The 25786-nt window shown below is 36.0% G+C and overlaps 1 protein-coding gene across 5 annotated transcripts in view; it reads left to right on the forward strand.

Moving 5' to 3' along the window:
* Kiaa0825 (KIAA0825 ortholog) overlaps positions 1–25786 on the forward strand; it is a 443548-nt gene that overhangs the window by 103096 nt on the left and 314666 nt on the right. For 4 of the 5 annotated variants that reach the window (XM_027401813.2, XM_027401815.2, XM_035440466.1 and 1 more), the window contains 5 exons: positions 1437–1598; positions 12731–12825; positions 19743–19970; positions 21097–21362; positions 22709–22859. In XM_027401813.2, the coding sequence (XP_027257614.1) occupies positions 1437–1598; positions 12731–12825; positions 19743–19970; positions 21097–21362; positions 22709–22859 (902 nt within the window). Of the gene's footprint in view, positions 1–1436; positions 1599–7787; positions 8198–12730; positions 12826–19742; positions 19971–21096; positions 21363–22708; positions 22860–25786 lie in introns of those variants that run through there. The other variant, XM_027401820.2, reaches the window with a different exon arrangement.

The raw sequence follows: 25786 nt of genomic DNA on the forward strand, positions 1-25786 counted from the left end.
CTTCATGTTTTTCTGCTAACATCACCAGATGCTTATACTGAGATTATGAATTTTCTAATTACAGTTAATCCTTTTAAATATGTTTCAAGAAATGGAATTAATAAAAGAAAGATTCTTTAAATCCTTGAACATATAGTCAGAAGTGCCATCTGGTGATACATTTCTAAAACAAAAGCAACAAATTGAAATTAAAGGTGCCTAGTGCAGAAACCCTCTCTACTCCTAAATGTATCCTGTTTTCTATTGTAATTAAATGGAAGTGTGATTTGACTAGTAGTATAATACATCAATCTTTGTTTAAGTTGTATTTGTATTCATAAAATATAAACCACAATTTTTCAGACAAGAGTGAATTTTAAACATAGCTTTATGGAATATATATATATACAAACTATATATATACATATATATATATATATAGTTTGCCACATTGATTTGTTTCTTTTTAATGATATAAAAATGTTATCATTTATATATATAATATGTATATTATATATATATATATTTATATATTTATATATATATAATGATATAAAAATAACATACATACAGAACAGTTTGAGGAGTTACATCTATTCTTTAGATTTTTTTATATTTTAAATTTCATATTTATAAAGAAGGCTGTCTGAGTACCAGGGAAAATTCCTGATTTTTTTGATATCCAGAGTCATCAAATGCACAAGTATTATTATTTTACTACAAGTCTACATTTTGTGGCTCCTCGTTTAACTTTCTGCCTCTCTCCCTACCCTCTTTTTAAATAGTTTTCCTCAAAACTATTCTTATAATTAAGACTACATGGTGGACATTTATGCTTATATTCTGCAGAATATATGATCTCAAAAGAAAAGTATCTTTTTCATAAATACAGTTCAATATTAAACCAAGAAATTAAGAAGCATGCAATAAGAGAATTAGATTGTAGATATTGTTAGCATGATGTTCCTGGTAGTAAAGTAAAATGTTGCTCAAATAATGGCTTCAGTTTTATGTCTTTTGGACGATTCTACACTGTAACATTTCTGGGACTTGGTTTTCTGGCACAAATATTTTTGAAAGGTACTAACAATCTGTTTTGCAGAATGTCCCTTAATTTGAATTTGTCTGATGTTTCCTCATAATTGGAGTCAAATTATATTTATTAGACTTAAAAAGTTACAGTTGTATAAGATGTCAATTTTATAACAGAACAATTCTTGTTTATAACTCTGAGTTAAGCTAACTATTTGCTATAATTGTATCAAAGATGATATTTATCTCTAGCTTCTGGAAAGAAATGATTCTCCTAGGAGATTTTATATATGTTTCCTAATGAACAAGCTTGTCTAAATTATGAAGCTCTTGTCAATTTATGGTATATGAGATCAAATAGACTATTCTAACACTTTCCCAAGAAGTCAGTAAAATGTGTAACAGTGTCCACCTTTTCTTCACAGTCAGCTCTGCATGCCCACAGAAGCCAAGGCGCTCTTCTCTCTCCTTAGATGAACTCAAATTCTTATCACAGCTAACACAATCCTTTCTGAAGCTGGAAAGCAACATCCAGGAACTGCTTGAAGAAACGTTTTTATTGCTTCAGATGCCAAGGAATTCTCCAGGTACTGTGTCCTTTTGTTAATCATGCACAGATAATTTTTCTCTATTCCTTCCCTGTCACTTTTAATCTGTACCATTATTTGAAAGAAGTACATGGTGAAGTTGTTTAGATTAATATTAAACATGACACACAGTGTGGGCTTTTTTTTATTGTTTGCACTTTGATAGTCCTTAATTCTAATGGACAAAACTTTCTAAATTTGTGTTGGATAATTGCCCTTTTCTAAAATTGTATCTTTTTTTTCCCAAAAGACCCACAGGTTGGCCTGTTGGAAGACTAAACAGGGTGGGTGGTGGAACCCCTGTGCTCTTGCTGCAGGCAGCCAGATAACCTCCTCCACAGTGGTTTAGTCTCCTTAGTCCAGGGCCCTTTCACCCTTCAAATACTGTTGGAGAAATACACCAGTTCCCTCTTTGTAGGGCCAGATACTTCAGATTCCAATATCTAAAATGGAATACCTAGCATACTAGATTATACATAATATTTAAAATATATAATCAATCAACAAATGTGAGTTATTAAAATACTCATTGTAATTTTATAATGTGTTATTCTAAGTTAGTGAAACAAAATCTCTCAAGAACATTTCTTCATGTAGGTTGAAATAATGTTTCTGACAATCTGAGTAGAAGTCAAAGGCAATGGCCAAGATATACTCTTTGGTGTCTTATGTAAAGGGCTTTTAAGGGCTTTCAAATTATTCACAATGATGTACAAAGTTCTGTTTCACATAACTACCATGTGGCATGCTGAAGAAGTGGCTACATCTTCAAAACAAATTTAGGGAAACAAGGATTAACTATCTAAAATTTTGAACATCCAAACCCCGTATCTTAGAAAAATAAATCTCTAGCCTCTCTATATATGTAGTTTTGTAATTCTTTATTTACTTTGACGTATGTATTAGAAAAGATAGTGACTGGGGATAAAGTTTGTTTTATGTTTAGCAGAGTTAAATGGGTTTCTATCTTTTAGGCTAACTTTAGGTAGCACTGTTATAAAGTAAGTAATATAGATCATTGTATTTGTTCATTTTCTATTACTATAACAAACTTTATGAGCCTGGATAATTTAGAAAGGAATGGTGTTTATTTACTTCATAGTTTTGGAGAAAGTCCAAAACATTTGCTGACCCATATGAGGACCCTCCCAAGGGTGGTGCTGCCAGTACCAACATACTGCAATCGCCCTCTTCAAAGTCCTCCATTCTTTTTTTCTTTTTTTAAAAAATTTAAGTTAGGAACAAACTTGTTTTACATGTCAATTCCAGTTCCCTCTCCCTCCTCTCCTCCTCTGCCCTCCATGACACCCTATCCCATCCCCTTTCTGCTCCCTAGGGAGGATGAGGCCTTCCATGGGGATCATCAAAGTCTGTCATATAATTTGGAGCAGGACACGGGCCCTCCCTGGTGTGTCTAGGCTGAGAGAGTATCCCTCTATGGGGAATGGGCTCCGAAAGTCCATGTGTATACGAGGGATGAATACTGATCCACAACAAGAGGCCCCATAGATTGCCTAGGCCTCATAACTGACACCCACATTCAGGAGGTCTGGGTCAGTCCTCTGCTGGTTTCACAGATGTCCCTCTGGGGTCCATGAGCTTCCCCTTGTTCAGGTCAGCTGTTTCTGTGGGTTTCTCCAGCCTGGTCTTGACCCCTTTGCTCATCACTCCTCCATCTCTGTAATTGGATTCTAGGAGTTCAGCTCAGTGTTTAGCTATGGGTGTCTGCTTCTGCTTACATCAGCTACTGGATGAAGGCTCTAGGATGATATTTAAGGTAGTCATTGATCTCATTATCGGAGAAAGGGCATTTAAGGTAGTCTCTCCACTATTGCTTAGATTGTTAGTTGGGGTCATCCTTATAGATCTCTGGACAGTTCCCTAGTGCCAGATTTCTCTTTAAACCTAAAATGGCTCCCTCTGTTATGGTATCTCTTTTGTGGCTCTCCTCTATTCTTCCCCTGACTAAATTCTTCCTGCTCCCTCATGTCCTCCTCTCCTCTCCTCTCCTCTCCTCTCCTCTCCTCTCCTCTCCTCTCCTCTCCTCTCATCTCCTCTCCTCTCCTCCCTGTCTTTTTCTTCTAACACCCTCTCCCCTCCCCCATGCTCCTAATTAGCTCAGGAGATCTTGTCCCTTTCCCCTTTTCAGGAGGACCATGTCTTAGGGTCCTCCTTGTTTCCTGGCTTCTCTGGAGGTGTGGATTTTAGGCTAGTAATCCTTTGCTCTATGTCTAAAATCCATATATGAGTGAGTACACACCTTGTTTGTCTTTTTGTGACTGGGTTACCTCAGTCATGATGGTTTCTTCTAGTTCCATCCATTTACCTGTGAATTTCAGGATTCCATTGTTTTTTTTTTGTTTGTTTGTTTGTTTTTTCCCCATTGGGTAGTACTCCATTGTGTAAATGTACCATATTTTCTATATCCATTCTTCAGCTGAGAGGCATCTAGGTTGCTCCCAGGTTCTGGCTACTACAAATAATGCTGCTCTGTGCATCCTTTGGGTATATGCCTAAGAATGGAATTTCTGGATCTTGTGCTAGACTGATTCCCATTTTCCTGGGGAACTGCCATACTGATTTCCAAAGTGACTTTATTTTATGAGTTTGCACTCCCACCAGCAGTGGAGGAGTGTTCCCCTTTCTCCACATCCTCTCTAGCATAAACTGTCATTGGTGGTTTTGATTTTAGACATTCTGACAGCAAGATGGTGTCTTACAGTTGTTATGATTTGCATTTCCCTGATGGCTAAGGATGTTGAGTACTTTCTTAACTGTCTTTTAGCCATTTTAGAGTCTTCTATTGAGAATTATCTATTTAGTTCTCTACCCCACTTTTTAATTGGATTGTTTGGTGCTTTGGTGGCTAGCTTCTTGAGTTCTTTGTATATTTTGGAAATAAGCCCTCTGTTAGATGTGGCATTGATGAATACCTTTTCCCATTCTGTGGGCTGCCATTTTGTCTTGTTGACATTTTTCCTTTGCCTTACAGAAGCTTCTCAGCTTCAGGAGATCCCATTTATCAATTGTAGATCTCAGTATCTGTGTTACTGGTGTTATGTTCAGGAAGTGGTCTCCTGTAAGAATTTGTTCAAGGGTACCTCCCACTTTCTCTTCTAAGAGATTCAATGTGGCTGGCTTTATGTTGAGGTCTTTGATCCATTTGGACTTAAGTTTTGTGCATGGTAATAGAAATGGTTTAATCTGCAATTTTCTACATGTCCACATCCAGTTATGCCAGCATCATTAGTTGAAGATGCTTTTGTTTTCCACTGTATACTTTTAGCTTCTTTGTCAAAGATCAGGTGTTCATAGGTATGTGGGTTAATATCGGGGTCCTCAATTTGATTCCATTTGTCTACTAGTCTGTTTTTGTGTCAATACCAAGCTGTTTTCATTACTATAGCTCTATAGTACAGCTTGAAGTCAGGGATAGTGATGCCTCTAGAAGTTCCTTTATTGTACATGGTTGTTTTGGCTATCCTGGGTCTTTTGTTTTTTCATATAAAGTTGAGAATTGTTCTTTCAAGGTCTGTGTAGAATTGTGTTGTGATATTGATGGGGATTGCATTGAATCTGTAGATTGCTTTTGGCAAGATTGCCATTTTTACTGTGTTGATCCTACCTATCCAAGAGTGTGGGAGATCTTTCCAGTTTCTGGTATCTTGTTTAATTTATTTCTTTAAAGACTCAAAGTTCTTCTTATACAGGTCTTTCACTTGTTTGGTTAGAGTTACCCCAAGATATTTTATATTGTTTGTAGCTATTGTAAAGGGTGATGTTTCTCTGATTTCTTTCTCAGCCCACTTATTGTCTGTATATAGTAGGGTCACTGATTTTTTTTTTTTTTTAGTTAATCTTGTATCCTGCCACTTTGCTGAATATGATTATCAAATGTAGGAGTTTCATTAAATATAAAATAAGGGTAGAGTACAGATTTTTCATGCCAGCAAGAATGTAAGACTGAAAGTGCTTTAAGCAAATGACTCAATGTAGGATATGTAGACTTGATTAGAAGATAAAGAGAGTATTAATTGGTTATCTAATTGGAGATGGTTTGAACTTAGAGAATTCTGAGCACTAAGACTTCCAAATTATTGGTGATATGTTAAGGCCTCAAAGAATTGATGTTAGCTACTTAGTACAGCCCTTGAGAATACATATCAATTATGGGAGAAATCTTTGTGCAACATGATTAATATTGTTAGAGGAATATTGTAAGAACATCAAACTGAGATAGGCAAGAATTGAAGAAGAAATGTTAGTTGTTGGTTTCAGAAAAAAAGGAAGGCTTATTCCACTGCATTAGAATTAGGACTCGGCCTTGCTGAGGCTTACAGACTCAGCACACTCAAGAGCAAGCATTACGGTTGTTATGTGAGTCAAAACTATCTGTAATCACATCATAATATGCAATTGTTGACAACCCATATTTATAGGTTTCAAATTCAATATTTAGAAGTAAATTCCCTAGTGACAAGTGTAAGAAATATCTCAGTAGTACAACATCTCTTTTTGATATATGCATTTTTTCAAAATGTTTTTGTGCTCCATCAGTATTTGTAATAATTCCCTAACACTTAAAATAATGTCTGCTGTTAGGATATATTTGATACAGATTTGCTGAATGAATAAATGATACTAATGTATTAAAATTTCTCGAATTCACTGTAATTCCACTACATAGTGATGATCTAGAAATGTTAAGCAATAAACCAAAAAGTTTATGCATATCTGTGTGTGTGGGGGGGTGGATGTGTGGGTGTCTCTGAGAGCACACATGTGTGCGCCCATGTGGAAGTATCAAAACAACTTGCAGGGATTGGTTCTCTTTTTTCACCATGTGAGTTCCAGGGAGTGAACCTAGGTTGACAGGCTTGGCAGCAAGAACCCCCAGCCTGTAGCCATCCTACAGGCCTTTGCGATATATGCATTCTTTGATGCTGAAATTCATGGTTTTGGGTTTTGGTCTTGGTTACATTTGTATAAGAAAACCAAGTTTTCTTTGATCCTACACAACTTTCCATAAATAACTGTAAAGAATGATCTTAAAGTAAATTGTTGGGAGAAAAAAATCTTGTATTTCTTTGAGTGTGTCAGTGTTAATCAGTTTTTATCAAAAGCTTTGGCTTCTCAAATTAGGAGGGAAAAGTTACCCTGAGTTGATTGATCAGAGAAAGCAAAGGGTACCTAGTTGTACATGTTTTTCTAGAAACTCTTTCTGGGAGAGAATGAGAGGAAAGAGAGCAAACCAGGTGCCTTCCTGGGTCTTTGTTTTCATTGTAGCTTATTTTGTTAGCTTGAAAAAAAAAAGTGTTCTTATATGACTATATAATCCAAACAATCCGAAGAAAGGAAAGTTTTCCCCCCATTGTCCAGACATTTTAAAAATACCCAGATGCTTAACATCACATACAGAAAATATAAAGATAATTAACCGAACATATGACTTTCTACTTTAATGCTTGCTATTGTATTATAGACTCAGCCAAATTGACAATTCTCTTAGTAATCAGAATGTGAACAAGAGAATTTGTGGAAACAACAGAAATCTTATATGAGAAGGGAAAATTTAGTAGTTCTACTTATTTGGTTTTGGTCAGATTTGATGGTTTTCTGACTTCATCATCAAAGTGATTGACAGTACTGATGCCATACTGTATTTTTTGTATGTGATGGTATTTTTACACACATGCTTTAGGTTTGATTTTGGGGGGCCATTTTTGATGCTTCTTCAGAATAAAGTAGTTCTCAGGCAGTTCCTCAATTTTTCCAAAGGTGGCATCTGAGATTTATCTAAGCCAGGAGGCTTCTTGGCCCTCGTTTCGCTTTAGCACCAGCAATGACAAAGCGCAATGGCTGCTTCAATTGGATGTAAGAAGAACACTTAGGGTTTGTCTCAGAAGAATCAAAGATTTCAGATCTTCTGAAAGATTGTTTGTACTCTTAGGGGGTCTTAAGAGGGGTCAAGTGGCTTCTAAGAGTTCCTTAGCTAGATGGTTAAGGGATTGTATTAGGGAGGCGTATGTAGTTAAGGTAAAGAGGCTCCTAGGGTTTCTAAAGCTCATTACTCTAGGACTTTAGCTGTTTCTTGGGCAGAGAGGTCGAAGGCTTCCACATTGGAAATTTGCAAGGTGGCCACCTGGGCTTCTCTTCATACTTTGTTATGGTATTATCTCTTGGATGTAGTCTCTTCTACAGATTCAGCTTTTGGTGGGAGGTTGCTTGTGAGCCAGAAAAGAGCACTGAAGAAAAGAAAGACTTGCACTTCCCACTCAGTGCTGCCAACAAGGCAAGTTGCTTTGAAGTGCACACAATGGGAACCTATGAAGACCAATTTGGTTGTGAAAGTGGATGTCACAGGGAAGTACTGCCAACCTCCACTCCCTGTGAAAGAGAGCAAAGCGGCAGCGTGCAAAGTAGCCAGAAGTGTAAAATGAACCACAGAGAACTCTGTAGGGGAAGCTGGTAAGCAGCTGGCACTCCTGTGACCCTCTGTGCTCTTCTGAGGTTCTTAATCTAGGCATGTGCTTAGAGAGGCCACCGTTGATTTCATGCAAATAACCATCTTTGGAAATGCTGAGCCAACAGTTGACAATAAAGTGTGTACAGAATTTTCAATGTATTTCAAGTATATACAATAATTCCCCAGTTGTCCAAAGAGTTCATAGAATTTTATTTTGCTGAGTTTTGAGATTGACCAGTTGAATTATAAATAAATACAAAAAGTACCTCAAGGTTGTATCCACGAAATATTTTATTAGTGTGTATCCAGTGTTATTAATCCTGCCTAAAAATGTCCCATTTTACTTTTGCACTTAAAGTTAAGCTTCTTAAAAGTCTTTTAGTTTGGGGGGCATTATATCTTAAAGATTAATATAAGTACTTGAAAGTTACTCCTCTTGAAGATAAGTTTCTACATCTGGGCACACTTTTATTGTTGGATAAATTTAATGTATTTGGGAGTGAAATGTTAAATAGATGGTAGATAACTTCTTCTCTAGGACTTACACTCTAGCTCTACAATGTCAGAAATAGATTTGTAAAGATTAAGCTTCAAGGGTAAATACCTCTTGAGATTAGCTAGTTTTATGAGCTCCTGTAAAGTATTCAGACAAAGTAGTTTTGAATAGTACTATATGAGTACCATAAAGTTTTTGAACAAACCAAAAGGGTGGAGATATATATATATTCACTTTCTGGAAACAACTGCATCCACACATGTTCCTACATTAAAATAATAAATTATTGTCATCCTATACAATGATTCTGTTTATTAATAATTAGGAAAGTGCACAAACATTTCCTGAGCAAAGAGAAGGAAACAAATTCAGAACCATTAATTCTAAAGAATGGTACTAGAGAGATCTTGCTGTTCTTCTGGAAGACCTAAGTTAAGTTCCCAGCACCCACTTTGAGCAGCTCATAACTGCTTGTAACTCCAGTTCCGGGGAATCAATGCCCTCTTCTGGCCTTGGCAGGCCATGCATGTGTGTGATGCACATACATCACTTTAAAACACACACACACACACACACACACACACACACACACACACACACACACACACCAAAAGAATAACTCTTAAGAAAGATTAACCATTCTAGATGTGATTAATGTATGCAGGTTCAAGCATGGTAAAATTAACTGTGTAGAAAATTTGCACACACAGTAGATGTATAAACATATAAATATATATGGAACATATGCAGTAAGATGTTGGTTGTTGCCAGTATTAAAATGATGCAGGCATATACATGATATAGTGCTCCTATAACTATACAACTTGATGAAGTCAATATGGTAGTCATATTTATGTTTACTGTACATGATGATGAGTTTTTCATTGTTATACAAAATTTAATTAGGTATTCACTGATGAACATTTAGGCATTCTCTACTTCATATGTTATCATGATATGGCAAATTTTCTTGAACTATGGCATTTTTTCTTGGGCTGTGTCTTACATTTGCACTACTCTATCTGGAAGGTAAGTTTCTTATGTGGAATTGTTAAATAAACACTCATATTCACAAAGAAGATGAAAAGACACAAATAAAAATAAGAACTGCAAGATACATGTATGATAATGTATTCATATCCAAATATACAAAAAACTCTTTAAAATTCAACAAGACAACAAGCAACCTGATTTTAAAATACTTAAAGTATCTGAACAGACATTGCCCCAAAGATGACAGATGGTGACTAAGCATATAAAAAGATGCAAAAAATAGTATGTCGCCATGGAAATGCAGATTTAAACAAGATATTACTGTACACCTATTAGAATGGAAAAAGTCCAAAAAATCTAAAAATACCACTTTCTGGCAAGTATGTAGCACAAAAGTAACTCTGCTCATTGCTGTTAGGAATGTGTAATGATAGAACCTCTTCGATAGTCAGTTTGGCACTGTCTAATTAAACATAATCTTACCATACAATGTAGTAATTGCACTTCCAGGTGTTTATCCAAATGTGTTAAAAATGTTTATAGCAGCTTTATTCATACTTATCAGAATTTGGAAGCAACTAAGATGTTCTTCAGTAGGTGAGTTGATAAACAATCTGTGGTATATCAATACAATGGAATATTACTCATCAATAAAATAAGATTATCAAGTCATGAAATTATATGGATTAACCAAGGATGCCTATTGCTAAGGCAATCTGAAAAGATTATATACTGTAGGATTCCAACTATATGGTGGTAGGGAAAGACAAAACTATAGAAACATTGACAATATCTACATTGCATAGAAAAGGAGCAAGGAATGGCATATAGGTTATGTGTGTGTGCGTGAGGGGTAGAACAGTGAAACTATTCCATAAGATACATTAGTGGTAGAAATATGAACTCATTTACTTGCAATGTTCATAGAATTATTTAACACAAAGGGTTAATCCTAAGGGTAACTGTGAACACATGTAATGTTTTAGTATTGGTTTATTAGTTGCACAAATACACAACATCACTTTAAGATGCTAAACATAAGGAGCGCTAGGGTCTGGAGAGATGGCTCAGTGGTTAAGAGTACTTGGTGATCTTGCAGAGATCCAATATGTCATTCAAGGGCAGACCTCCATGACCTAACTCTCATCCACTACTACCTGTCTGTTAACTGATTCACTACCTCTTAATAGCTCCAGAAGCTAGGGACCAATGCTTTACCTTGCAGGTCACTTTGGGGACATTTACCCAAACAGAAGTGGTAGTATTATTACCTAAGTAGGCATTCCTTAAGTATGCTCACAATACATAGGTGTTGAAAGTAAATTTATCATCAGAATAAAATATACTTCTTTCTAGTAAATCTATACTTTAGAAAGTATTCACAATTAAATTCATTGAAATCCACATTCAGGAGGAAAACAGCACCGAACTATTATATAAATTTATTAGTTAGAATCTCTACTGAGAAAACCACCAATGTGGTTTGCTTAGAGAATACAGAGAAAATAATTCTTAAAATCCCTTGAAGCCTAGTAAATGAAAAGGAAAAATGGGATTATAGTATGTAATTTATCTTTCTATACTAACCCCAAGCCCAAAAAGGTAAATGCTAAATTATTCTTTTAATCAAACTCTGATTAATGTAATCTTGATGGAAAAGTGGAAACTTTTCTTCTTGTATTTATTTACTGCATTTTGAAGGTCTTCACTCCCACCCTAGAAAGAGTTCCTTCATTACAAAATTTAACATTGCAAAAATAATTCCATTTTAAGAGTTAGTGATTATGTCTGTCCCAATGTTTTTGGTTTTCAAATGAACCATTGTTAATAATTGATAAGAGCATACTTGTTGTCCTCATATACTGTTATTTTTCTGTGCATTTTGTTTTTTGGTGATGATGTTGATGATGGTGTGTGTGTTTTGTGTATGTTTATGTGTGAAGATACATGTGCATATTTTTATGTGCAAGTAGAGGTTACAAGTCAACATTGGGGGTATTTCTCAATTTCTCTCCAACTTTTTAAAATTTTGCATTTGTATTCATTTGTGTGTCTCTGTGTATGTGTATGGATGTGTGCATGCTACAGCACACATGTGGAGATCAGAGACCACTTTCAGTTCTTTCTTTCTATGGTTCAGGTCATGGGGATCAAACTTAGGTCATCAGGGAGGTGACTTTACTTGCTCAGCCATGTTGCAGGGCCACCAGATTATTTTTTCAGACAGTCACTGAATCTGGAACATTGCAATTGAGCTACACTAGTTGTCCAGAAAGCCCCTAGGATCCTCCATGTTTGCCTTCCAGTGCTGAGGTATAGTCAGACGCCCCAGGCTCCTAGCTGTATGTGGGTGCTGGGGATCAAAATGAGGTTCCCATTTTCATGCAGCAAGCACTTTATCAATTGAGCTGTTTCCCCAGCCCTTCTTTCAAGAAAATGCTAGTATTTTATGTATCCCTACCATTTTTAATGTAGTACTCTGAACTATGACTTCTGTGCAGCCCACACCAATTTCAGACTCATGAAATGTTTTTAACCTTTATTGCCAGAACAGACACAATTTAACTTTTGAAAATAACAAGGAAGTTAATGTTTATTTTCTACTCACTTGTCACCCTTTATTGTCAACATGAATATAGGTAAAGGATCTTTATTCTGCAGATTATATATGCATGTATGCTAAGTATGAATATAATTATAAGCATGCAGATTTCATCAAGTTGAATATTAAAAGGGGTCTGTATCTTATATATGCCCGCATAATTGTAATACTGCTATCAGCCTGTATCTTACTGCCTATATTCCCTATATATCCATATATGTATATGTTTATGTGTATGTATCTACTATGTATGTGCTTTTCTATGTAGTTAGCATGTTAATCACACCTAGAATAGTTGGTTCTTTTGAAAAAAGATATATTTGTTAATATGTTTGTATGTGTCCCAGAGTATGTGTATGTGTATCATGTGCATACAATGCCTGCAAAGGACAGAAGAGGGCATCAGACTCCTGAACAACAGTTATAGTTAGTTTTGAACTTCCTGAAGTTCTGGGAACAGAACCTGGGCCTTCTAGAAGAACAGTAAGTGCTCTTAATGACTTATCCATCTCTCCAACCCTGGTTGGTTATTTTTAAATTAATGCTTTTGTGTTTGTTTCATTCTCTTTGCTTAGGAATATTGGAAAAATCCAATAGGGAAGCCATGGTAGAGAAACGTACAGCAAATGAAACCAATATTTCTCCAGAGCCATTATTACCAGTTAAAGAGGTGAGACGTTTTATTCACATATTGCATGATTACATTGTAAGTCTATTATGAGTCAAAATATCTGAGTTTTCACTTTACTCCCAAATAATCTTGACTGAAATTTCCTCAGAAATTTTAGGCAAAAATCTGGAAGTGTTATCATCAGGTAATTAAACAACAGATGCTGATGACAGTATTGAGAAATAATCCTTATACACAGATGATGGGAATGTAAATTAAGTCAGCCACAATGGAGATCAGTGTGGAATTGCCTCCAAAAACTTAAAGGCTAAAACTAACCATCAGACCTTCCTGTGCCACTCTTGGATATATATAAGGAGGAATCTAAGTCACCACACAATACTCATTTTCTTTATGTCAAGTTGTAGAATCATCCTAGGCTTCTGTCAATAGAATGGATGGATATCAATAGATTTATTCGTTCATAAAGAATAAAATCCCGGGCTGTAGAGATGCCTCAGAGGTTAAGAGTACTGACTGCTCTTCTAGAGGACCTGGGTTCAATTCCCAGCAACCACATGGAGGCTCACAACCATCTATCATGAGATCTGGTGCCCTCTTCTGGCGTATAAGCAAGCATGCAGACAGAACACTGTATATGTAATAAAAATAAGTAAAATAAATTAAAAAAGAATAAAATCCCAAGATGCATTGCAGCTACAAGGCTGTTGAAATGTAAGAAAATGAAGATAATACGCAGAAGGGACATGACAGTTTAACGTTGTCTTTGTTTGTTTACTCAATTTGTATGGAGCTAAAGACTATCACATTAAGTGAATAAGCAAGATTCCTAAAGACAAATAGATGTTTTCTATCAAAGTGTGGAATCTAGATTAGACACGACAAGACTTGTAAGCAGAATGGAGCCGAACTGGAGTAAAGGAAGAATAGCTGGAGGAGATGGATAAAAGAAAATATTAAAGAGAATAAAAATTAATATGATCAAAATGATAAATATGTGAAGATATCATAAAAAGACCCATTAATTTGTACAAGTAATTAAGTTAACAAATTAAAAATGTTTCTAAGAAAAATAAAATTGGGACATTGTTCTCTTGCATAATCATGAGAATGGTATAAAAAAAAAGAAGTCAAGAAATTTTTGTTTCCATCTTGGCTCAGGATCTGTATTTTGAGAATGTGAACTATAGATAACCATTGAAAAGTGATAAATTCTGGTTTGCAAAAGAAAGGCATGAAGGTTTGAATGGATCTCTTTGTTTACTTGTTCAGGATCCATTGCAAGCTTCTGCTCTCTTGTGTAGTAGAGAGAGTTACATCTACCAGCTCTCCTGCTTTCTGGAATGTGGGAGTGTCTATGTAATTAAAGGTATTGGTGAGATGTTGGAGTGCACAAGTTGCAGAGAAAAGGTAGAATTTCCGATGCCACACCACATTCTGTATGTGATTATTGTCCACTTGGCAGCTAGACTTGACTTAGCCTCTGTTGGTGGCTCAGTCTCTCAAGCACAGTAGTTTTCCTTTCCTTTGGTAAACCAGCCCTAAGCTTGATTGTGATTTTCTGCTGTGTTGTGCTTTATAGTTTGTGCTTTGCTTCGCCAGTATTCAGTCACCTATGTTATTGTTAATTTACTGTTACATCATGTCACCAATGTTACTGTTAGTTACTTTTACATCATGTCACCTATGTTACTGTTAGTTAATTTTACATCACTGCAACAAAATACCCAACAGAAACAAAGAGGCTCTTGGAAGATAACTGTTAGCCAACAAGGTCAGATTACTTTACAATTCTTTCTCCTACAACATCTTCACCCCGCTAACAACCTGTTTTATTTACATTTCTCCACTTGCCCACCCTGTTATCCTATCTACCTTCAAGGTACCAAGCAAAGACCTCTTTCCCTGATAAGACTCACGTACCAGGCTATAACCTCTCCCTGAGGAATCCCCGCCCCAAGTTTTCCCGCTTCACCTGCTATATAATGTCTCTGAGAAAAAGAAAATTTGCAGCTTGATCAGAAACCCTGTCTAGCTGTGGTCCTTGTGTCTCTTGTTCCTATTCATTCCAGGTCCTTTGAGGTTCAGGTTCACGTTGCAGCTCTGCTGGCTGGGGCAATTACCCAGTCATAACAGTGATCAATTCCCTACATTAAACTATTCCTCTTGAAATTCCTTGCATGGTTTCTGCTTTCTCAATTAATACTGAGTAATACAATATGTAAATATTTTAAAAAACCAAAGTCTGTATAGTTTATAACATTGCAAGTGATATGGTCAGGAATACTCAAAGTATACATAGTGCTTCAACAACAACAAGAAAATCAAACTCAGCGAGAATCTAACATTATGTAACAGAAGATAGGATTCGATAATTCCTAACTGTTGAGCACTGAAAAAAAAGCCACTCAGTTCTTTTCATTTTCTTGGATTAATTAACAAATGTTCTTTATTTTAACTGGAATGCATGTGATGCCAAATATCAGATGGGAAGAGAAGAAATAAGCAATTTTTCATGAAAACAGACTTTTAGGAGATGGTGTCAGTGCATGGAGGTTTGCAGTTTTCTTTGTATGGGTAGCGATTTATGTCTTTGTTTCTCATCCTTGGGGGTGGGGGATTCATATTACCAGCATATTATAGTCACATGTCAATTATCACAGGAAAAGATTGCCCCTATGCAGATAGAGAAAAAAGCATAGACTGGGAAAGGGAAAGTGACTCCAGCCACATCAAACAGTCACAATTTTACCCAATATCTTCCTTGAATGAATGGAAGATTTTAATGAATGTTTGTGCTCCAATAGAGAAATAAACTAGCAAACAAACCAAGACTTTTGTTTATTGCTTTTCATTTTATAGAGGTAATTTCCTTTAACACTTTTATCATTAATGTGTCCCAAAGAATTACTGTTATGCCAGTTTTTAATTTTTCCACTTCTTATGACCTGTGTTTGAAGCTGACATCCCAGGTGAAAGGAAAGAACAGATTCCTGAAAGTTATCCTCTGACCTTCATTATGAGTAAGGGAATAAAGTTATTGGTTAATTGTACTCAAATATAATTAAGAGGTGGAGTTCAGCTCTATGTTGTAAAAGGATCAAATAAACTTTAGACAGAAAATTTGAGTTCCATTTTAATTGTTGTAGAAGAGGAGCTGTTAGTTTGAATACAGATTGTAGGCTCATGAGCTGTATATAAACCATCTTTATTATTTTCTATAGTTGTACAAAATGTGTTAAAATGATGTTGTAATGGATAAACACACAACAACTTAGGCTAATGATGTTAATCTTACTAATTCACAGGTTTTCTATGATTCATTATTGTGTGTGTGTGTGTGTGTGTGTGTGTGTGTGCCTTCCCAGGCAAATGAAAATGCATATGTGCCAGGATACACCAGTGAAGGTCAGAGGACAAAGTCCACGAATCTGCTGTTTCCTTCTACCATGGGATTAGGGCTCAAAATGGTCCTTGAGTTGGCATAGCAAGTACATTTGCCCATGGCTCACTCCATGAGGCATCTCACAAGTCCAGGTTGCTGCAGTCTTAGAATGAAAGGGGCATAGAAACCATCCAGTTCAACTCAGATATCCAGATAAAGACTCTGACATCATGAAAAGTAAAAAAATAAATAAAAAATCAATCAGGGATTTAGGGCACCAGATTTACTTTCAAAACTATTTTTATTAGATTTACTATGTATGTGTCTCATGGGAATCGAAATTCACTAAACTCAGTACAGGTTAAATGAGGTTTATTCAGAGAGACTACACTTACACAAGAGGCTGCCACAGGTTCCAGCTCCATAGATCCTTCCAGCTGTTTCCCATGACTCGGCCAGCAGCAAGAGGAGCTTGAGACTGTCCCACCCAGGCTAAATCCCCTACCTCTTGTAAACACCTGTAACCACGCCAAATTGGCGTCGTCAGCACCACAGATGTGTAGTTAGATCTCTCACTACAATTCCCCTTTTAGTCTAAAGAGAAGATTTATACTTGACACAAAACTATATACAAAGATAGCAAATATCAAGTATGCGCTAGGAGAAGGGAAAGTAAGAACATACACTCTCAAGAACTATAAAAACAACAAGAGCAAATAGCAAGAACTACATATCTTTGGGTAAAGGCATAACAGAGATTACTATAGATCTGTACTAAGCTGGAAAGTTTAAGTCTTGTACCTAATATTTCTATCCAGAGAGAGAACAATAATCGTGACAGTCTGATCTTCAACCTCATCAAAGACCAGAGAAGCTAAGATAACAATACTAGGGTAGGCAGGAAGTGCAAGCAACTTCCAAAGGTGCAGTGAAGACAGAAATAGCAGACTACCTGGACAGTCACTCAAAGTCTCACAGCATATTAGGAGCAACCAGCTTTGGCTAAGGCCTAGAGTATCAAACTGACCAACACACAGAAGCAAGGAGGTAGAAAAGCTGACTTGGCAAGGTTTAGCATTCTTCTAAATTATCTCCTGCAAGCACAGTAGGACAGCATGTCCAAAGTCAGTGGTGGAGGTGGGGGCAGTTCTTTGCCTAAGGGGCCATTAGCTGAGGAGAGAATGGACTCCAGAAGGAGTGACATTGGTGTCTAACATTTTCATGGGAATAGTTTGGTGCTGTCAGGAGCAATTGTGTCTCATGTCAACAGAGTACTAATATTAAAACATGTAAATGCCATATTCTGCAGGTTTATGAAGTGTTTGAAGATCAAAATCTATGTCTGACTAATCTCATAGATATAAGACTGTGGGTGAAAATATCTGTAATTCTCAGGAACTTAATTGTACAATAGCTTAAGCTTCCCAAAATAATTTAGCAAGGACCAAGATTACAACAATATAACTATATACACACATATATGTGAATCTCTAAAACAGAGGTAGAATTGAAGTGTCTTAATCAGAGGTAGAACTGTATAGTGCAACACGATAAAAATGTCCGAAATTGTGTTAATATTCAGAATATCTTAAAACATATGTAAAAGCATATGTACATAGAATATGATGAGGATATTTGTGCACAAAACATCATAAATAGAAAGAAGACCTTATACAATATGACAAAATGTAATATACAAATTATCCAAGAAAGGAATACAAGTTGATCATACATAAGTTATATCATAAGATAATCTATAACAATGTAAGTTGTCTATAGCTAATAATTACTAAGGTAAATAACAAGAAGATATATTAGTCTACCTATATCCCAACCTAACCATACCTCTCCCATCCATACCCTAAACTAAAAGAGATACCCGGATCTAAGGCCAGAAAGCAGGCACTGGATCCCTGGGACTAGAGTGAATGGAGGTCGTGAGCCACCTGATGTGGGTGCTGGGAACTGAAAAGTGCTCGGCAAGAGCAGCAAGCTCTCTCAACTGCTGACTCATTTATCTAGCTCTAAGCCCATAGGCTTCTATATTTGGAATAGGTGACATGTTACTACAAACAAGGTCTGCTAAAACAGAGCTTGATTTCTAAGCATAGATTTAGTCTGCTTACTACTTCATGGCTTTAGTACTTTAGAGAACATTATGGAATTTAAAGGATGTCTATATTCACAGATATGTTTCCATATGAGACCAAGACTAAGATTTAAAAATAATTAAACCAAGTGTGCCAATTAGTTTTTTGTCAATTTGCCACAAGCAAAGGCATTCTGCAATGAGGGAACTTAACTGAAGGATTGCTCCCATCAGATGAAGCTGTAAGTGAGTCTGTGAGGCATTTTCTTGATAGGGGATTGGTATGGGAGAAGGCTTGCCATTTGGGTAGTGCCACCCCTGGTCATAGGTTGTATACAAAAGGAAGCTGAGCCAGCCACAGAGAGTGATTCAGTGAGTATCACTCATTCATGCTCTCTGCTTATTTTTGTCTCCCGGTTCTTGTTCATATTTCCCTCAATAATTACCTGTGATTGGTATGTGGAAGCCAAACAAACCCGCCCCTCCCTAAACTGCATTTGGTCATGGTGTTTTACAATAGTAATGAAAGCAAATTGGGACATCAAAATTATAACATTCAAGTTTTGTTTCATTTTAAGAGAGAGAAAACACATGGAATTGGGTTGGTAAGAGGTGGAAGATCTGGGAAGATAGAGGGAGGCAAGAATATGATCACAACATATTAAGATAAAAACCTTAAAATGTAAAATAAAGTAAAAGAAAGAAAAGCTATCTAAAGGAGCTGCATATGATTGTAGACTATAAAGTAAAAACACACCGTGAAGCCGCTAAAGAAAAAAGAATGATTATGATGTCAGTGATGCTTCTCCCACACACAATGCAATGCAGACCACTTTACTTCCTCATTTCTTGTAACAAAACAAAGTGCCTAGCCTTTGTGGATGGGGGGACTAAATAAAATTCTAAGCAAGTTAAAACCAGAAAGGTGAAATGTTTTTCTTCTCTGAGAAATTCATTTTATTGCTGTTTTCTTTTTTTAACTTGTCTGGAATACTGAGATTAAAAGAGAAGTCAAAGATTGAATATTAAATGCTAACTTATGTTGCAATTCTTGTTAACAATAAACTGTAAAAAGACTATAAAAATCTAATTTAGATTTTATTAAATGTATTGAATTTAAAGGCTGTTTTATGTGATAGGTTGTAACTGTAGCGTTCAGCTCTCGTTAAAGATGGTTTTATTGAACTATACTTAAAAGATTAAATTTTGAAAAGGGTTTTTGATCAAATCAACTGAGGAACTAAAGTTAAATGTCAGTATATTGCTGTGTGTAAAGAATGCTCATATTTGTGCATATTGCTTCATTCACAAGGTAATACTCTTCAGGTTGTAAGAATGGCTTTTAGACTATATCAAAAGATACTGTATTCAATATGTTGAATGAAAGTAAAAATTTTATATCAAAATATTTGCTCCTAAGTTAAAACTAATATGAATATGATTTCATATATATCTATATCTATATCTATATCTATATTTCAGGCTACTTTACTAGAGTTTGGCTGGAGAAATGCATTTAAAGATATTACTCTTTCCATGGCGCACTGCATATCAGCAGCCATTGAAGGTTTTTCCACTAAAGTTCTCCAACAGGAGCAAACAGAAAGAACCTCAGCTTCGAGCTACATTATGAACCTTGTCAATGTCCCAAAAGCTTGTCTAGAAGGTCACATATTTGCCGAGGAGGAACAACCAAAGCAAGTTGCCAAGGCAAGTATCAGATGACATTGCTTCAGACTGCTTTGGAAGGTGTGGCGTTCATTACTTTTATTTATTCTTTCTTTTGCAAATATAAGGATTGTAAAAGCATCCTATAGATCAGACAGTGGAGTGCCTTGGAAAGGACCTGGTACCTGAACATATTAATTTTCTTCTCTGGTGTCTATAGCCCAGAACTACCTTAGGATGCATGTCTCTTTGCTAATATTTGCCAGTTTATTCTGAAGCAACTTGAAAGGGGGTCTCAATAAGTTGGGGAGTATTGACAAAGCTGGAATGACATGAGAAGTTTAAGAGGTTAATGTGGATACCATTTTGTGTTGCTGTGAACATATAAAATCTTTTCACCTAAATGAATATCCTATCTGTCTTGAAAGTCAACACAACCTGCCGAGGAAATGTGAAGTCAATCATAGACAGTCTGCATTTACTGTGGTCAGCAGCCAGTGATGGGTGTCTTTCAGAGTCCCTACTTCATTCTCCCTTTGCCACCCTGAGTCTTGGGAGCCCTCACTAGAGAGCTGTCTTGATTAGTCAGATAGCGGAGGCAGGCTGTGCCTTCAGCCTCTCTACTGCTAAAGAGACCATATACATATAAATAGTGAGAACAGACACAACACTTCTGAAAGATCATGGCTCCTTACCCTAAGAAGAGATTACATGAAATTGTTTCTTCTGCCTGTGGGTTACTTAAGCCAAGCTGATATTCTTTGTATTATTTGGTAAAATATGTTTATATCTGGAAATTTATTAGAAGCAAATTGGGGCAAGCAAGTTCAACAAGTAATGTGAAGTTAATATCAAGGATACAGGTTATTTTAAGTTCTGTTGACTACACATAAAGGTACTATCATATAACGCTAGCTCATGAGTTTTTCGTAATGTCTGGTGAGCATAAGGCTTGAATGTTATATATAGAAAGACATCATTTTGGTATTTCCTTATTTGACATGAAACATTTAACTTTCTACAACTGAGAAATTGATTGTTATAAAGCTGCATCATTATATTTATGTTTGATGCCAAATTCATTATTTAGGAATTTGCTCCACTGTACATAAATTATGTGCTGCTGTCAGGATTCAAATAACTCACCGCTACATTTATTTCTCCCTAGTTTTGTTCTGACATCATGGAAAAGCTTGACACAATGCTTCCACTGGCTCTGGCATGCAGAGATGATTCTCTTCAGGAAATTAGAGGGAACCTCGTGGAGGCCTGCTGTAAAGTGGCAACAGCTGTCCTGGAAAGACTGCAAGAGAGAGGCAGGGACATTCCTTCAGGGGCACCCCTGAAGAACCTGCACATCCTCCTCTCCACGGCAGCCTATGTCTCCCAGCATTTTATGCACTATGACAATCTGATGAGAGAGACAACTAAGAAGTGAGTGTCTTTTAAATTAAGTTGGTGTTCATGCTTAAGGAAACATGCACTCTTTAGATTTCAGAGAAACAAAATGTTGGCATAAATCATTGAGGAGAAAATAATCATTAACATGGTGGATTGTTTTCATCTTTCTCGATTAGGAAATGTTTCAAAGATCAAATATGGGTTATATTAAATTAGATGTGTAGATAATAACAAAGGCAACCTCTGCGAAAGACATGCACGAAGAGGGCAGCCATGTTCTGTATGTTGTTATGACAAGAATTTTACCCCATTCCTTTCATAAGGCACATTAAACTGACCACATAGAAAAGGGAAATTAAACTTGTTTCTGTCCCACATATAAACATTTGTGAAATATGTATTCTCGATTCTGCTTCTAATCCAACAGGCTGTTAGGAACTGCCATAGTGAATAAATGCATTTTAATCCATCTTTGTGCCTAGTGTAAACATATTGCAGGACATCTATTTAGTAATAAACTATCCACAATATTTGAAGAAGAAGCATCTGCCAATCTTTATTCTCATGCACTGGTAGTCTAAAAATACAATATGTTTTCTGTATGGAGATAGAAGTCGCCATGAGTACTATCAAGTGGTCTTTCTGGTTATGCTTGAATTTTGTAGAACTTACAGGGCAGTCCAGTGCAACCCAAGAATTTCTTCTATATTCTTTATTCATCCTGTAGAGTCTCTTAGCTGTGAAATAAGGAACTGAGATATAAATAGCTGAAGATAAAAATGAAATAAATTTGGCTCAATGTAGGACACAGTTATGTTATTTCCTTAATTCTCATAAGCAGTCAGATGTTGTGATTCATACTTGAATTTATAAACAAAATATGCCAGAAATCACTTCATTTCAGTAGACTATTTTAAAACAGTTTATGAGATAATTGACATCTACAAAATTACAATTTTTTAAAAATAAAAAGTGTCTTTATGGGATGTGTTAGCTTTAGAAAAGTTGATTCTGACAAGTGTATGTTGCTCCTCAGTAATAATGATAACCTAATGCCTAAATAATGCACTGATCTCTAATAATAGTCTTACAAAGAATACTTTTAGTTTTGAATGATATATTGACAATACAGGTTGTCTCGAGTTGAAGTGCATACTTGTAGAACAGCAGATGTACGTTTTCAAAGGACTTGCAAAACAAAGGCAAGCTCCCCCCACCCACTTTTCTTTTTGGAAAGTGAATGTGGATACAGCCTTCAGCTTTGGGAGGAAATGAATGATTGATATCTAATAATGAAAACCATTTGTAGTGCTGGAGGTTGTTACCTCCTACTGCACAGGCCTTAAATCTTTGTCTCTTTGATCATTCCCTCTGAACAGACCCGTATTCCTGGTGCCTGTCCAGCGATATCAGGAATTCATCAACACTCTACAGTTTCAGGTTACAGACTACTGCGTCAGAGTTTGTGCTACAAGCATTTTACAGGATGCTGAGAGCCACCACTGGGATGACTACAAAGCTTTTTATGAGGTGTGAAGTTAAGTTTACTATTCGTCCTTTTTACACAAATATGTTTTACTGCCTACCTGCTTTCTGGCTAATTAGAAACATGAGCTCCATATTACTAAAACACGAAGGCTGTTAGGATAATATTTTTTAAATATTGAATTTGTATTTAGGAAAAACACTGTCTTTGGAAACCTGAAATAAATTAGACATCAGAACTCTCCTTCTGCTTGAAAGTAAAAATAACTTGGTTTGAGTTGCAGGATTGCAGCACTGTGTGAATTGGGATATAATGAGATTCAATGACAACTCAGAGATAACAAGAGCAAACCCAATGCTTTGTGTTTTCCCAAAGCTTCCGGTTAGAGGTGCCCTTGCATCTTTTCTTAGTACATGTTTTCATCTTCTTTAATGAATACTTGTTATTATGCAGCTTTACTCTTATGCTTATTTTTTACTTCTCATTCTTAAGAGTACATTTTAATACCTGTCTTAACATTTTATGCTTTACTATTTTCATTTAGCTCATGTTTTGAAATCCCAAATACCTACCACATTAAAGCCCAAATAATCCCCCAATATAACCAAACTAAGAATCAGTTAAAATTATGCATGATCAGGCTTCATTAGTTTCTTTACCACTCAATCCCACAGATTGTATGTAGATCATATAATACTTGAAATTAATTCCATGCAAGGGCAAAGTATTTATATATCTTTAAAATCATATTTGAGGTTTAAAAGTTTCAATGATCAGACTCATCTTTATTTTTCATCATAGACTTTCTTCTGGATTACAGTCTATGATTTTCATTTTCCTGGATTTTCTGAACCACTATGGAGTATTTAGAAAAAGAGAGTGGGTTTTTATTTGGCAATCACTCTTGCCATCCTTAGGCACGGCTATGTTTGTACCTGAGATATCATAGATGTTGTTAAAACAGTGGCCTCTAATAAGGCCCTCTTAATGACTTTCTATTTCCCTCAGGCTGTTTCATCTCTTTAGAGCCCTCCCCAGATAGTTTTCTCTTTGCAAGAGTATCCATACATCATTTTCCAAATCCACTGTATTTCAAATATTAGTGTTAGCAGCAAAAAGAATGAGAAAGTGGCATGGTATAGCTGGTGGCCTGAGATAAGAATGAAAGTATTGGTCCCTCCTCTCCTAACAGCATCACAGATTCAACTTGCTTTGAGGTAAACAGAGTGACATGTTTCAAACTATTTCACTAAGCCCAGGTACTACTGAACAACTTTATATGATTACAGTAAGGAGCAGGGTCATCTCAACCAACAATCAAGATCTGTGCTTCCTCTTAGGCAAATCAGGAACTAGAACAGTTCTGCAGTGTAAATAAGTGTATGCACTGAGAAGCTGTTATTGGAGTTACTGAGTACTTACCAAAACCAAGCAAAACAAAACAAATAACCACGTAACATGCATATCTTAGGTCTTATGACAAGGCTGTAGCTTCAGAGACTGAAACAATGAACCTGTTACTCTGATTACACAGCACTAGAGCATCCATATGCTCACATGGTCAGTAGTTACAATTTAATTGCAGTTAACAGTTCTTATTTATGCATAGGAAAAAGTGATACTGCTTTCCTATTTACCAAAAATAAGATGGGTTTGGAAAATAGCACCGATTTCAAACTGTTTTGATGAGTGGTATAGCAGACATAGTTGTATCTCATTTATTGAATCCCTTTCTCCTCCTGTCCTCCATCATGTCAGCTGATTTGTAGAACTGGACTGTATTTTAGAAAGCTTGTTTTAAGAGGAAAGAGATGGTGCATGGCTGACTGGAAAGGAAAGGTTGAATAGAGTTCTCAGAAAAACCTTTGGCCATGTGCACAGTGAAGTAGGGAAAAAAGTACAAGAATTTACAAGCTAGGAAGCAATGTTTGCTCATATTTTATGATAGCAAGTGAACTACAGGCACACATTTCTATACTCTAAACATGTCAGGCTGCATGAGCCAAAGATCTGGGCCTTGTTCATTGACAGTACAGTTGGTATTGAGATTTCATGTTTAAAATTAAGCTTTTTGTATAGTTAACATCTGCTCAGTTTTAGGAACTTGTGTTTTCCAATAGTCAAAAAGTAAAGAATTATCTGTTCAGAGATAATACTGAGTGGCTTCTATAATAAAGTCCAGCTGCTAGTTTCCTGATATATAATCTAAGCAAAGCTCACATCTGTTTACATTATAGTGGGTTTATAAAAAACAACAGATGTTTACTACAGAATACTTTGAAATGACAACAAGCAGGGAAACGGGTCAAAAAATTGAGTCATATTTATTTTAATGAAACCCTCACATACACCCACACTGAAGTTGTATTCATTTAGACAGAACTGCTAGAACAAAGGCCATTTTGACAGAACTCCTCAAAAACATGAAGCAACTTATGGTCTTAAAATACACATATTATGCTTTGAACAGAAAAAACCCTCTGTGCTAAAAGATATCTGTAAAAGAAATTGATTTTTTGTATTTGGAAAATGATGGGAAATCTTGTTGATCACATTGTTATTAGGCCCCATCCCTAATCCGCCCAGCATCAGGTGGATTCAGAAGTCCCTTTAGTTACATCTGAAGTTTGAGTGAATCGAGCTTTGAGACTCCTCTCTTAGTTTGACAGGAGTTCTTAGAACACACCACAGAGCAAATGAAGCACTGATTTTGATTTGTTTTGAATTTTATACATTTTTTGTAAAGTAGTTTGCCCTATATAATTGGGAAGTCAAAAACCACCTAGTCTAAATCCCTTCTTGCTTGAACATAACTCTGATAGTTTTGAGTTCAAGTTTCCTACACAGAATAATAGTTCCATTCTTTTTTGTATTATCATTTGAAAATCAATCACTATTTTAATGACTACAATATTTTAGTAATCAGTGTGTCAAAATAATGCCATGTGAAGAAAATATCTGTATGAGAAGC

The sequence above is a fragment of the Cricetulus griseus genome, chromosome 2 (genome assembly GCF_003668045.3).
Source record: "Cricetulus griseus strain 17A/GY chromosome 2, alternate assembly CriGri-PICRH-1.0, whole genome shotgun sequence".
Taxonomy (NCBI): domain Eukaryota; kingdom Metazoa; phylum Chordata; class Mammalia; order Rodentia; family Cricetidae; genus Cricetulus; species Cricetulus griseus.